The following is a 14,152-nucleotide window of genomic DNA, read 5'->3' as shown; positions in this document are numbered from 1 at the left end:
TCTCAATTAATAAAATTTCAACAATCCTATATTCATATTCATATTTAAATTCAAGCATGCATGGAAGAATAAAATTTAAAGCAAAAAATTAATGTTGCAATCATACTCCATACACAAAATGCTGCGTTATTGCTTTTTAATATTTAAAAAACAACCAACCTCCAACAACGTGAGATTGATTAAAATAACAAATGCGGTTTACATAATAAAAGAAATAAAACTCTTCTAATGACTAGTGTTAAATCAAGAGCCAAGACCATCCCCATCCGTGCTCTTAGCTAAGAGCACGGAAATGAGCCTGGACCCACTTTTACGGTTTGTCCTTAGCTAAGAGCACAACACCCACATCCGTGCTCTTAGCTAAGGACAAGCTCAAAGGTCCCACCATTCTATTATTCAATTTAAATAAAAATATTTCCACAATATTAAAATGCATTAAAATATCCGAAATACTATTACAAATTACAAAATAATTAAAATCCTAAAAATTAAAAATTACACAAATAAAATCCTAAAAATTAAAAATTACACTACTTGTTGCCGAATTTCGCTCAAATGTGATTGATTAGATCTTTTTGTAGCTCAGTGTGGGCTCTTGTATCGCGCATTGTGTGTCTTCTTTCCATCCTCCCGTTCACCGTCGTATGCACACCTCGGCGTGGGGAGACCTCGCGGTTGAGCTCCCGGCTTCATCCTCGTCATAAAAGTTACCCGCCATCGGTCCTTCGTCAGCTATAATCATGTTGTACAAGATAATACACGTGTACATCATGTCGGCGATATTCTTAACGTACCAAGCCGAGAAGGGGACTTCACAATGTTGAATCGGCCTTGAAGGACACCAAAAGCTCTTTCGACGTCTTTCCGAGCAGACTCTTGATGCTGCGCAAAAAGAATCCGTCTTTGCTCTTGTGGATTGCTGAACGACTTCACGAAAGTCGACCACCTTGGGTAGATACCATCGGCGAGATAGTAACCCATGTGGTATGCATTTCCGTTGACGGTGAAGTCGATCGCCGGTGCTACACCATTCAAAACATCATCGAAGAGTGGTGAAGAATATAGCACGTTCAAGTCGTTGTTGGATCCGGCAACACCGAAATATGCATGTCAAATCCATAGGCGGTAGTCGGCGACCGCTTCAAGGATAAACGTTGGGCCGCCACCTTAGTGGCCACTTAAGTGTTGCCCCCTCCAAGCAGTCGGGCAATTCTTCCACTTCCAATGCATGCAGTTAATGCTGCCTAGCATACCGGGAAAACCGTGGACTGTTTCGTGAAGACGAAGCAACCGTTGACAATCGTCGGTGGTGGGTGCCCGAAGGAATTCCTCGTCGAAAGCAGAACGAACGCCGTCGCAAAAATTCTTGAGGCATAGGGTTCCAGTTGACTCACCGACATGCAAATACTCGTCGAAGAGGTCAGCCGTTTGCCCAGTAGCAAGTTGTCAGATGGCACAAGTACACTTTTGCAATGCCATGAGACTTTGCCGACCGGTTGCGTCTGCACCTTCTTGAAAATATTCAACGCGGGTGGACAATGTGTTGACAATACGCATAAACAACCGTTTTGACATGCGAAAACGGCACCGAAAGTAATCTTCTGGATACCGCGGCTGGTCGGAAAAATAGTCGGCAACGAGCCTTTCATGGGCTCCCTCTCAATCACGAGGGATGTAGCGACGTTTTGCTCTAGCTGGTTGAGGAGGAGGGGCGGGGGTATTGGCGGCGACATAGGCGGCACAATATTGTTCATAATATTCTTGTTCTTCGCGCTCCGCTTCCGCAATGAGATTGGTGAAATCCATTTTTGAATTTTTGAGAGAGAGTTTGGGTGAGAGAGGAAGATGTAGATGATTAGTATGAAAAAGTATGAATGAGAGATAATTTGATGTGAAAAGTGGATGATGAATGTGTGTATTTATAGATGATTTTGGGATTAAAAAAAAATCACAAAAATCCAAAAAAAAACGTCTATAAACGGCTCTATTTTTTTGGGAATCCAAAAATATTTTTTTTTATTTTTTGGTATTATTTTGAATTATTTATGCATTTTTTTATAAAAAAAAATAAAAAACGAATTTGTCAACGTTAATGTCGTTGGCCAATCAGAGCGTGCCGCGTATGGCTGCTCAGCGGCACGGACGTGCTCTTAGCTAAGAGCAGCGCCGTGCCGCTAGCACGGACGGACGAGCTCCATCGGCGGACGGACAAGCTCGGCTCAGCGGCACGGACGGACGGACGGCAAAATGCAACCGTTGCTGATGCTGTAAGCATCAAATAAAAGAAATACTACCTTGTTTGAAATTTTGAATAATTTGATGATAAAATTTGAGAATGTGTCTGCATTCAATAATGCCATCCACAATTTCATACCACAAAATTCAGTTAAATTTTTATTATTGACATACTACGTCAATAATTGAACTCATTCCAAAAAAATTCAAATAAACAACATACTATTATGTCAGCATATCAGGCTTTACCACATATACGTCAGCTGATACTACTCTGATGTGATCCTCGTCTCGACCCCAAAGCTACGCACGAGAAGATTATTGATGAATAAAATTGTGTGTGTTTCTTGAGTTTTCACTCTTGAATTTTCCTATTCGAATTCTTGTAGCAAAGTGTTCGTTTTCGAATAGTTTATCGACTTATCAATCGAACGTTCATATTCGATTGTGGCGTCATTCATTCCATATTCACCACCATATTTCTCGTCGAATCCATATCCATCCGTATTGTAAAGTTGTAGGAATGCTATGTCTACAACAAGTTCTTGCAATTTCCATCCATATTCCGAAGCATGTTCGTGTTACAAATGCTATAAGTTGCGGGGTGCCATGTCGCAACCCTTTTGCGACCTATATTGCAGGCCATACGGTCGGCGAGTGGCTGATTCGTTCGGAGAGGTGTCACGAGGTCTTGGCGAGCTAGCGAGGCTCACATCATACTCTATTAGTAGTACTATTATGTATTTCTTCATCATTCCTCTGACTCTCTTGAGTCATATTGTTGTTTAGGTACGAGTTATTTTTTTAAAAAAATAAACGTATTTCATTACTCTTATTTTATTCTGTTTATTTTTCACAATAGTGGAAAATAAATATGTCATATAAATTCGTTCATTTTCATTTTCTCTTTGCAACATTAGCATTTTATCTTCTAGCCCATGCACCTGCAATAGTCTACCCTATAAATCTGCGCATCCTTAATTTTCACGTCACCACTATTTTTATCTTTGTATTTTTAATATTATTAAATTAAACAAAATACCAAAATAAATTAAATTAAAGGCAAAATAAAACATACTTAATTTTGTAAAAAAACTTACCATGAAAAAAAAACCTAGAAAAAACTAATCGTGACCCAATCCTCATCGCCTCTTGACATCGTCGAGGAGCCTATGCAAATCGTCTTTCATGGCATCGTCCTCACACATAGAGGTGGATCTGAGGTGTCCAACACCGTTCTCTGCATCGACGCAACAACCAAGTTCGAGAGGGTCCGGTCTTCAGACTGAGGCTATTCGGCTTGTGACCTGGTCGTTTTTGCCTTTAACTCTCTTTTGGTCGCTTTAACGCCAATGGGACGATTTTGACTATGTGTTGGTTGTTGTGTGCCAAAACTCTCTTTCATAGGAGTGTTTTCAAGTCGACCTAATCACCCCCGCTGTTGCTGTTGTAGTTGCCGCTAATGTTGAGTTCCGTCCTCTTCTGAGCGTTCGGCTCTAAAACCACTTGGAATTCGGGTATATCCTTCAAAATGAGCCAGGCGTCCCAGTGCTTGAATGCGGGAGGTACCTCGTTTTGCGAGTACATCGTCATGGTCATTAACATCTTCATGGCCATCTCGCGAAGGTCTTTCTGACTCTGGCCGCTACCCCACATTCTTGCGGTATTTTGGTAGATGGAGTTAAATTTGCCAATTTCCGCTTTCATTCGCTCCCAATGCTTGCGGAACTGGTCGTTGTTGCGAACTTTTGCCCCAGCAGGCTTCACTGCCTCGTACTTCTCCGAGATTCTGCTCCAAGATCTCTTTATCCTTTGGTTATTGGAGAAGATCGGGTCATCGGAGACGTCGGCCCAACATCTTGCCAGAACCATCGACTCCTTGGAGGTGTAGTGCTACATCTTCTTTATTCCCATAGTGCGGGCGCAAGTTCAGTAGTCTCGACCGCTTTGGCCGTCCCATTCCCATTTTCCTTTCCCATTTTACGCGCCAGGGGAGGAGATCGACGGTTTTATCGGTGGTCGGGCCTGCAATAATCACTGATCGACCGCCAATCTCAAATGGCACGGAAGATGCTTTTGGGGCGTCGTCAATTGGCGGTTTTCTTGCAACAGGAGACGATAAAACCGATGATCGATTTTCTTAAATCTCGTTCCCGAAAAAAATGTTTTAGAGGGGTTGAATGAGTACTACTTTGTGTATAAAATTCTTTAATAAATGATGCAATATGAAAGTAAGAAAAATTGAACGAGAAGGAAAAGGAAGAGAAGAATAGCAAAACCAGTATTGCAGGTACATGCACACATGCGCAAGCACGCTGCGTGGTGACCCGAGTGTACGGTCATACGGTGCCGAGACCATGAATGGCACCGCAAAGCACCGCTTTGCAGTCTGTCGTGCGTCTCGACACCTCATCTGCGAAACTTATGTTATAATTATACTCCATTTATTTTGTACTAAAAAATTTGAAGAATACTCAAGTTTATTTTCGGTATGGTATATTATACTGACTCACCCCTAAAAAGTGTTTTGAGTAGTCATGTGTATTTAATTATAACAAATAAAATATTTCCTTTCATATGGGAATAAAAAGCTTAATTTGTCACTTAGAGACTTTTATTAATCACCAATTCATTAAATCCATATCCATATACTAATAATGGAGTATAAATGTATAAGAGCATCCGCAATCGGGACGGATGTCCTGACTGACATCCTGGTGGACACCAAAAAATATCTTCTGCCACGTCATAAGAACATCCCACTGCACTGCCACATTATAAGGACATTTCATTACATAATAGCGGACATCCCAACAGATATCCACAATAATAAAAATTTACAAATTCACAAATATGCAATTTTACGGATTTAAATTTTCAACACGAACACGGGAAAAATGCATCGATTTTATTTAAATAGTAAGAAACATAAATAATTATCTTTTAAAAAAATACATAGTTTAAAAAAAAAATACAACCCGTTAAAACAAGTAGTGCGAATGAAATGAAGTTCAACGAGCCGTATATATAGAGTTTTTTAAAAAAAAAAAAAATCGGGAGGTCAGTCGTGGCACCGCAATGGCGGACGTCACGACGGACGTCGTCGCGGATACCTCACATCTGCCGGGGACGTCCGCGTCCGTCTCTCTCGACCCAATGGCGTCCCGCGCGGATGCCCAGCATGCCGGTTCGACGTCCGCCGGGACATCCACCATTGCGGATGATCTAAGATTAATAGTAGTATATAAAAATGATATTAAATTTCGCTACAGTTTTTATCCTTCTAAGTTTTACCATTTCAAATAATTTTTTTATTAATATTGAGCAACTTTAATCTCAAATAAAAAGGTGAATAGTGAAGCAATATAAGCCTTTGCTCCCCATTTTTCGCCAATTGCAGAATCAGAAGTGAAATTTGATTCACTGCTGAAAGTGTAGAGACTTGTTTCTGAACTCGTTCAAGGCTGATCTACCCACGATCTGCGCGACCTTCTCCCATCAGCCATGGTATCGCTCTTCCTCTCTCACGCGCACACAAAATACACGCACAAACGCACATATACACGCTAGATCGGCGGATTTTTGTAGATAGATTTACCCTACTTGTTCAAGTTTGCCTTACCAGAGTGTCAATACTGCGATTCCTAGATTCAATTGTTCAAATGATGCTCATCAATTAAAGACTAGCTAAATTGTTAACTGATGTGGCGATTTTGCGGAACGATTATTAGGTTTTCGCTGAATCCTTTGTTTATATCCTATAGTTTGTGAGATCTGGGCTTATATTTGCACCTGAAGCATTTGTAAATGGATTTCGATAAATTTGGAGTACCTTGAGTGGAATAAATATTGATCCTGAGTGAAGGAAAATATTTCATTTCCTATACTAGCACTCGCTTGATTTATTGATAAATGAAATAAATTTTCATAAAGAAATAGATCGAAGTGAGAATGTAAGGAAATTAGTGAGTAGTGATCTAATATTTTGTGGTACATCTTATACATCATCCTTAATGGCTAGAAACATAGTAGCTTACATCTAAACACGGCGGCATATAGTTTTACGTCTGTGTTAGTTTAGTTTTGCCAGATTTTCTTGTATGACTGAAAATAATCATCTCATGATGTTGGTTGATCCTTATGTTGCCTTTTCCTTTGCAGAATTTGTGCCCTGCTGTGAAGAACATTCTCCTTCTTGATTCAGAAGGGAACCGTGTCGCAAGCAAGTTCTTTACAGATGACTGGCCAACTAATAAAGCAAAAGAAGCTTTTGAGAAGGCTGTATTCACCAAGACTCAGAAGACAAATGCCCGAACTGAAGGTGCTCTTTGATTTTCAACTTTTTGTACAGTTTTGTGTTATTCACCTAGTCTGTCAACAATTGAGTAGGACTTGCATTGTAGGAAACCTCAGTTGATCTACGGTACTGTTTCTGAATTCTGGGTAAGCCTATGTTGCAATCTTTGAAATGCCCCTTATGCATCATGGTCTGATGGACTAGAGTCCTCTTCTCAACAGTGAATGCATACATGCTTCACATTATCATATCACTGCAACCAGTTTAAAATGACTCCCTGACTAGCTTTGTTGCACTATTTCCTATCTTGCTTGAACTAGAACCTTAATGCTTGATGATATTTCCATTCTTCATATGTGTCAAGGCTATAGCTTCTTCTACTAACTTTAGCCTTTGCTTTTCCTGGCTGACATCTTCCAGCTGAGATAACTATGTTCGAGGACAACATCATTGTGTACAAGTTTGTTCAGGACCTGCACTTTTTTGTTACTGGGGGTGAAGATGAAAATGAAATGATCTTGGCCACTGTTCTTCAGGGATTCTTTGATGCTGTTGCTATTCTACTCAGGTAAAATTAGCTTGGTCCTCCTTATTTTCCTTCGGGGGTATAAATTATTTGTATTATGTGCTTCAAGTACACTCTTTGCTTGAAATGCTATATACTTCTCCAGGGACAATGTTGACAAGAGGGAGGCGCTCGAGAATCTGGACCTCATTTTGTTATGCATTGATGAAATTGTTGATGGCGGGTAGGCATCATCTTCTTTTTCCCCATTCGTCTTGAAAATTAATTGAAGATTCATAATTATATACTCTAGATACCCTAAGCTAGGTTGTAGCAACAATCTTATCTAGTAAAAACTACAACATTCTTTATGTTTCCATGACGCCTCTCTCTTTTTCGACGTGTAGCATTATTCTGGAAACTGATGCAAGCAGCATTGCAAGTAAAGTTTCAACCAACAGTATTGATTCTGCAGCACCACTATCTGAGCAGGTATGTGGTTCGTTGATTTCAACTATTGCCCTCTGGAATCATGTCCCTGGACTGGGAGGCTAACTATCTCGTATTTGCTCAAGTTCTGATTCCAGTTTTTTATATATGCAGACTCTAAGTCAAGCATTGACAACTGCGCGCGAGCATTTTGTGAGATCCCTTTTACAGTGATGATAAGGCTTCTAGTTGAAAATATTGAACGGAGGTAGACAGATAATTGACTCCGGATTATGCTGCATGAGACTTGATATGATTTAGTTCCAACAGTTTCGCAAGATGTTGCTTTTTTCGTGTTCTCTTGTCGATTGTATTCACTTCACGATGGCATCCAGATTCCGGCCCTTGACTGCTTGCTAGACATTATTATATAAGAATTGCGCGACTCATGCTTTGTTTCTGTTAACTTCGAAGTTGAGGTGTTGCACAAACAACAAAAATACGATCTTATGTTGGTATGTTGGGTGATATAACTATTGTTCAATTTAAAAACTCCACTATTGTATTTTGAGGTATATTAACAAGCAAATTGTCAACAAAATCCCCAAATTGATTATTTAACTTTGACATTTTCTCAATTGTCTTTAATCTCATATTTTAGGGAACTTATGTTCTCCATGATACTGCAACTAAAAGATGTTATGTAGATAAAATATTCCACTATTTAAACAAGCTCATTTAACATACAGTCATAGGTTTGTGTGTTAAAATGACAACATTCTTAAAGTGACACAGTGATATTATGTATCCAACAATATTATAAACACTACATAATAATAGTATAAACGCTACACAACAATTTATAAATTGCTGTCTAGCGCATTGGATATTGCTGGCCGAGAAAATTTACCCTTAAACATTTTTTTTATTGCCACATGGCAGCTGATTATTCGTCCACGTGTACAAATAATTAGCTAGGAACGATGGTATAGTGTTACTTTAAAAGGTGGTGTTATTTTAAAGCATCCCTACAGTCATATCTTTAAGTTTTACACATGTTTCTTTTTCTTTTTTTTAATTTGCCCGTATTAATTCACAGATTGTTAAAGTATAAACTTTAGTATATGCTACTTTTAGCTTAGTGCAATCATAAACATAATACTCGTATTTCAAATCGAATCTATTCCAACCAAAAAAAAGAATGAAATGGTGAAAGAAAAAGAGAAATCTTCACTAACACAAAGTTAGCACTCGAGTTCCTACGTTACGTTACATCAACAACAACAAACATGATAACACAACTTCGTGGCTGCTCAATCCCATTCCATTTTCTTGAAAAATCATAAAAATCCCCATACATTAAACGGCTTGAAAAAGCCTCTTTTTTCACGCAGATTACATTTCCCCTGAAAAACCAGGAGGTGATACAATTAGCTGTTGCTCTACCAAAGTTGTGGCTGCTGCTGCTGCTGCTGTGCTTGGAGCGACGACACGTCTCGCGGATTCTGCTGCTGCGGCTGATCGTGTGATGCACCGCTCTGCGAGTGGTAGAAGTTAGGGTACCCCAGCGCCCCGTAGCTCTGTGATGGCGGTGGCTGCTGCGCTTGTCTGAATCCACCAGATTGCTGGTTTTGTCCCTGGTAATTGTAGTACGTGCTGGCGGGAACAGCTGACATCGTTCTAGAATTGAGCCCGTGAAGCCACATTGCTGAGTTGTCGTTCTGAGAAGATGCGGACGACACAAGTCAGCCTCTAACGAAACGAGTATTTTTATTAGGATTAGGAAGACGAGATATACCTGCTGCTGGAGCGAGAGCAAGTTGTCCTTGTACTGTTGTTCTCTTAAGACGTCGTCATAGCTTAGATTATTCGTTCCAGATGGAGCAGCAGTAGGGAAATTTCCAGGGGCGTTTGTGGTATTTCCGAAAGCACCGTATCCAGGAGCAGACTGTGGCGGACTAGCGGCGGAAACATTGTTTTTGTATTGAGAAAGTAGAGATTGATGGTATGAGCTGTTGCCTGCAAATGTTTGCTGAAAAGCAGAAGGCAGGTATGTGTAGCTCGGAGGCAAGTATTGGTAGCCCATCATGTTAGCGTATGGTCCCAACGGAACACTGGGCTGCGTATACGGATGAACAAGTTGTTGAGGAGGAGGAGGGGGTCCCGTGGGGATGCCCGTCCCAGACTGCGTTTGTGGAGCTGGCTGTGACAATGTGAAACCAGCAGTCTTTAATGCCTGAAAAAGTCACAGCAACGAAACATGCTCATGAGCTTTCACAGAAACAGTTTACACCAAATCCCACGCACACACTATCGCACAGGAAAAAGCATTACTACAGAATGTTATGAATGATAAGTAACAATAAGATTCACCAGATTGGTTTACCTCCGACATAGAAATCGCTGAACCGCCAAATTTGTCAGTCATGGATTGATTCACAGGGAAAGGAGAGTAGCGAAGATCGCTTTCTCTGGTGGGCTGATTAGCAGGGGTCAAATTACTTGGTAGTGCATTTGTGTATGACTGCTGTTAACAAAGAGACGAGCAAACTAAGTTCGAATGTGAAGCTTCAAATTCCAGTTTTGTACAAAAAAATTAACATAAAGCATATTTGAAGACAAAGGGAAAGATATCTTACCATAACATCCGAATAAGCAGCTAGATTCTGCGTATGGGAACTTGTTTGATTAAAAGTAGCATTTAATTGTTGATCGTCATCATAGGTGTAGCCAGAGTTGGAAGGGGGGAAAGTGTATTGACTTCCACGAGCCCCTTCAGCATTTTCAGGCTTCAACTCTTCTTGTTGAGAAGCTGAAGATGGATCATAATCCCTTGAACCAGCACCGCTTCTATGGAACAAACCACTGTCAGAAGCATTTCGCAATGAGTCGTCAACATAGTAATCATTACTTCTGCATGATAGAAGATGGAGGCCAAAGTTAAAATGTGAGAAAAATAAAGTAAAGAGTAACCCCAAATCGTTCAACATACTCAACGTTAGTACCTAGAGTCAATATGCCCAACAGATGGAATATCAGGATCGCTACGTTCCTCTTCCAAGTTAGTTTCTACAGGCAAAGATTTCACAGTGCCAGAAGAATATGCAGCACCCCTGGCAGATCCAAAACTACCAAAGCTCAAGTTCAAACAACCAGCATTTTGAACTTGCAAATGATCGGGAATCACCACAGTAGGAGTAATATATTCTTCCGAAGGCAATCCTCCATCATCCTTCTCCACATTAAGCTGTTGCAAGTCTCTGGTGACTGATGACACTGAAACCCCAATATCTTCAACTGCAAGATCAAGGACAACACTTAAATGGTCAAGTATAGAGACTCGTGAATATAGAAAAGTAACATTAACTGGACCAGGAGAGTGAAATATCAAAGCGCATGATCAAGCGTTGTGCAAGAATCGGACAGTCGCTAATTACTTTACCAACTCAACCACATACAAACATCCACAGTTTTATTTTGTCAATATAAAGGACAATAAGTTTACGGTGCTTTGAAACAAGTGGCGATCGTTACAAAGCTTCTAATGCTATTCCTATAGTGCAAAGTTTACCTCGAACTTGATATATACCATAAGTATCTGCCTAACAATAATATTGAGGCCATCATTACTTCAACCTAAAATCAGGTATGGTGCTAAAGGTGTTGCAATCAATAGCTTAGCAATAATTGTAAAAAAAACCCACCTTTATGGAAATCATGAGGAGCGTGATGCTGAAACGAACCCATGTCTTCATACAAATCATTTTCATACAGAGATGCACCTCTTGAATCATCTTCCAAAATCTTCCTATTGGTGATAGAATCAGATTGTGCTGCATCAGCACCATAATTTTCTGTGTATTCATCTTCTTCGTCTTCTTCTTGAACCACTTCTGCCTCAAGATGTTGATTGACACTGACAGAAGGTATACCAGATGGCTCCAGATGCTGCTCAGAGTCCACAGCATAGTATGGTTCCGATTGCACATGTGCAGCAGTAGGCTTCTCCATGGCAGGCCACTCTTCATTAGTTCCTGACTCATAATCTTTTGATGAATGCTCTGCCGGAAATCTTAAATCATTGTGGTGGGATGCATTCTGTGAATGTGATGTTTTATTCTGTGGTCTGCCCATCTTTACAATGTCAGCCATGGAAACCTGTCCAGGAGCACCAGCCCATGCAGATTGATATCCAGAAGCTTGCTGTACTCCAGATGGAGCAGCCTCAGCTGCACCATCCGAGAACCCTTTATTTTCCGCAGTCGTGCCATTACTGCAACATTCCATCCAGAAAATGGGAAAAATAACACTGTGAGCCTGAAGTTGTATTAATGTAATGAAGTAAGCAACAACTAAGTCGGAATCTGCATATACACTTTCTAACTCGATAAGTGTAACATATGAACAGTAAAACATGGAAGAATATGAAGCACATTACATCATGTATACATTTGGATAAACCTGTTCACATGTCTGTGCAGAACGAGAAAAAAAAACTCAAGCGTTAACTAAATGACATTCAGAAATTGCTCACAAAAATTAAAGAAAAGAGCTCATATGTAGTCATGGACATATTCACACAGCAGCTATATAATAACCTGACTACAAATAACAAATCAATTTGCTAACTGCAACTTTAAATTAGAATTGAAGATCCAAGAAGTTCAAGCAGGCAAACCTGGGTCCTGTGGATACTCTGCTTCTGTTATTTCTTGAAGTAGCAGATATCGAAGACACCGATCCATCTTCTTTCTTATATGCTGTCTTTCCAACCAAAGTAACAGACTCTGCAAATGAAGACAGAAGAGGTATATAAGATTTTAGTGTCTGGCCGCTGAAATATGGAGTATTATTCAAGGTCATCAAGGTTGAAAAGAGTACCAGAAGAATAATAAGGAGTTGAACCACCTCGGTAACGATCAGCACCAGTTTTGCCACTTCTACCAGTATTATTATTAGCCCCACGAGACCTAGCCTCAGTAGTGTCTTTACCCTGTGAGAACACGATAGGAACATCATGTTAAAGAAGCTAGATAAGAGCCCCTTCATAAGTTTCATTGTATCCATGCGCAAATGCGAAGAACAAACAAAACTTAACAAACATCTGCCCAATCTGATCCACTTTATATGAAGGTACTAATTACTATGATAGACGCCAACTATGAAATAAACCCATTTATGCATGGATGAGAATCACGCACCTCTTTTTTCTTTTCTCGTTTACTTTTCACCTCATGGAAAGGATCTAGATAATAGAAAAGACATCAGCTAAGAGTTATAGATATGACTATTAACAAATCAATTCAACTTTAATTCACATGTCATTAGGTAATCTACAGCTGAAACAACAACAACTATCCAACCGATCATATCAACAAAACACAGTATTAGTTCCCAACTACAAACTTATGTGGAACACAGTGGCACCATAATTAATCCCAATATTTTACAGCATACGACTGTGCATTCAAAAATGCAAGAGCATGACGGTCCAAATGCAGCTTGAATGAGAAAAAACTACATATAGCACAGAAAATATCCTACACAGTAGGAAAATGAAAGAGAACTTACAATTAACCTACTTCGCCTAGGAAAATGAAAGTCAAAAACTTGCCTTCGGCTAAAAAAAGGAAACATCACCAAATTTTCAACTCTCAACCAAACAAAAAAACGAAATGCCCTTTCAAGATTCTCAATAAGTAATCTGACAGAAAATCCTAAATTGAAGATAAACATAGAAACTTGGAACTGAAAATAGACTTCTTTCCAAAGATTCTCCAGAAGTTATCAAGTAATGACCAGAGAAAACACAAAATTGAAGATAAAAATATAAACTTGCAACGGAAAATTAAATTATTTTCAAAGATTCCCAAGTAGTTATCAAGTAATGGACAGAGTAAACACAAAATTGAAGATAAAAACACAAACTTGCAAGAAATTAAATTCTTTTCAGATAAAAATACAAAAACTTGCAACTGAAAATCGAATTCTTTTCAATCAGGGCATGGGTATACTTTACTGTAAAAGAGGGAAAAACACTTGAAAAACAAAAATCCAGCAATTAAGAAAACTCTAGGGTTTTGGGTATTGAGGGAAAGGAGAGACCTTGCGAGAGGAGACGATGGACGGCTTCGTCGGGGTCCATATTGCATTCCTTGAGGGCGGCATAGATCTCCGCCTCCGTGCAGTTAACAATCTCCTTCAAGCTCAGGACAATCTTCCGCGAGGCGGCTGGAATGGATTGCAGGCCGCCGCCATTGCCGGCGGCGCCGCTGCTCTCCCTGGCCGAACTCATCGTCGCCTCTAGCAGATCTAGCACGCCGCGTGTGTCGCCTCAGAATCGCAGAGCCAGCGTTTGGGGTTATTCTGAGCTCCTCAAATCACTGGACTCTGCTTTTTGTCTTCACTCCACAATTACACGACTGTTACTTATATAGATATTCTACAGACAATATTTTATCTTACCTCTGAATCATTATCGTTTGATCAAATTACAATTATTTATTTTATTTTTAAATAACTACACTTATATAGGCATTAATATATCAATAAATAAAATTAAAATAAATATATAAATAGTATAAAAAGTGGAGTAATGTTTTCATATTTTATAGACTTATTTTAGTGGTACTAGTTTAATCTCGGTAAATAGTGACAAAGTTCAAAACAAGAAAAAGACCAAAAAA

The 14,152-nt window shown here is 39.6% G+C and overlaps 3 protein-coding genes across 5 annotated transcripts; 1 reads left to right on the top strand and 2 right to left on the bottom strand.

Moving 5' to 3' along the window:
• Positions 1-3,660: 3,660 nt before the first annotated feature.
• On the bottom strand, positions 3,661-4,107 carry LOC148929449 (uncharacterized). The gene has a single exon (XM_089056856.1). The coding sequence runs from the start codon at positions 4,105-4,107 to the stop codon at positions 3,661-3,663; it is 447 nt and encodes a 148-aa protein (XP_088912982.1).
• A 1,475-nt stretch (positions 4,108-5,582) lies between these two features.
• Positions 5,583-7,932, top strand: LOC125192325 (coatomer subunit zeta-1-like). 2 transcript variants are annotated; one of them, XM_048089867.2, is made up of 6 exons: positions 5,583-5,742; positions 6,397-6,556; positions 6,953-7,100; positions 7,204-7,281; positions 7,445-7,529; positions 7,641-7,932. In XM_048089867.2, exons 1-6 carry the CDS (start codon positions 5,740-5,742, stop codon positions 7,698-7,700), a joined length of 534 nt encoding a protein of 177 aa, XP_047945824.1. In that variant the 5' UTR covers positions 5,583-5,739; the 3' UTR covers positions 7,701-7,932. The 2 variants fall into 2 exon arrangements, with proteins under 2 accessions (XP_047945824.1, XP_047945823.1); XM_048089866.1 differs by lacking the exon at positions 5,583-5,742 and having other exon boundaries at positions 6,361-6,556.
• Positions 7,933-8,673: 741 nt separating this feature from the next.
• LOC125193855 (uncharacterized) lies at positions 8,674-13,876 on the bottom strand. Of its 2 annotated transcripts, none has more exons than XM_048091776.2 (10): positions 13,572-13,876; positions 12,668-12,711; positions 12,348-12,459; positions 12,145-12,253; positions 11,171-11,739; positions 10,472-10,763; positions 10,106-10,379; positions 9,853-9,993; positions 9,265-9,702; positions 8,674-9,187 (listed from the first exon to the last, which is right to left on the bottom strand). In XM_048091776.2, the coding sequence occupies exons 1-10, from the start codon at positions 13,759-13,761 to the stop codon at positions 8,909-8,911; spliced, it is 2,448 nt and encodes an 815-aa protein (XP_047947733.1). In that variant the 5' UTR covers positions 13,762-13,876; the 3' UTR covers positions 8,674-8,908. The 2 variants fall into 2 exon arrangements, with proteins under 2 accessions (XP_047947733.1, XP_047947734.1); XM_048091777.2 differs by having other exon boundaries at positions 9,853-9,990.
• Positions 13,877-14,152: the final 276 nt, after the last annotated feature.

Source organism: Salvia hispanica, chromosome 4 (genome assembly GCF_029641045.1).
Source record: "Salvia hispanica isolate PSC_SH4W2 chromosome 4, Shi_PSC_v1, whole genome shotgun sequence".
NCBI classification, from domain to species: domain Eukaryota; kingdom Viridiplantae; phylum Streptophyta; class Magnoliopsida; order Lamiales; family Lamiaceae; genus Salvia; species Salvia hispanica.
The sequence above is the reverse complement of the archived record's forward strand: the minus strand, read 5'-3'. Positions and strand labels throughout refer to the sequence as shown.

What these genes read in the sequence shown, in the direction of transcription:
- LOC148929449 (XM_089056856.1), bottom strand. Translation starts at nt 4,107, where the DNA reads ATGGTTCTGGCAAGATGTTGGGCCGACGTCTCCGATGACCCGATCTTC.
- LOC125193855 (XM_048091776.2), bottom strand. Translation starts at nt 13,761, where the DNA reads ATGAGTTCGGCCAGGGAGAGCAGCGGCGCCGCCGGCAATGGCGGCGGC. An exon ending in AGAGTATCCACAGGACCCAG is followed by an intron (nt 11,740 to 12,144) that starts GTTTGCCTGCTT and finishes GGAATGTTGCAG; the next exon opens with TAATGGCACGACTGCGGAAA. An exon ending in TCCTCATGATTTCCATAAAG is followed by an intron (nt 10,764 to 11,170) that starts GTGGGTTTTTTT and finishes TTGATCTTGCAG; the next exon opens with TTGAAGATATTGGGGTTTCA.
- LOC125192325 (XM_048089866.1), top strand. Translation starts at nt 6,376, where the DNA reads ATGTTGCCTTTTCCTTTGCAGAATTTGTGCCCTGCTGTGAAGAACATT. An exon ending in GATGAAATTGTTGATGGCGG is followed by an intron (nt 7,282 to 7,444) that starts GTAGGCATCATC and finishes TTCGACGTGTAG; the next exon opens with CATTATTCTGGAAACTGATG. An exon ending in CAGCACCACTATCTGAGCAG is followed by an intron (nt 7,530 to 7,640) that starts GTATGTGGTTCG and finishes TTATATATGCAG; the next exon opens with ACTCTAAGTCAAGCATTGAC.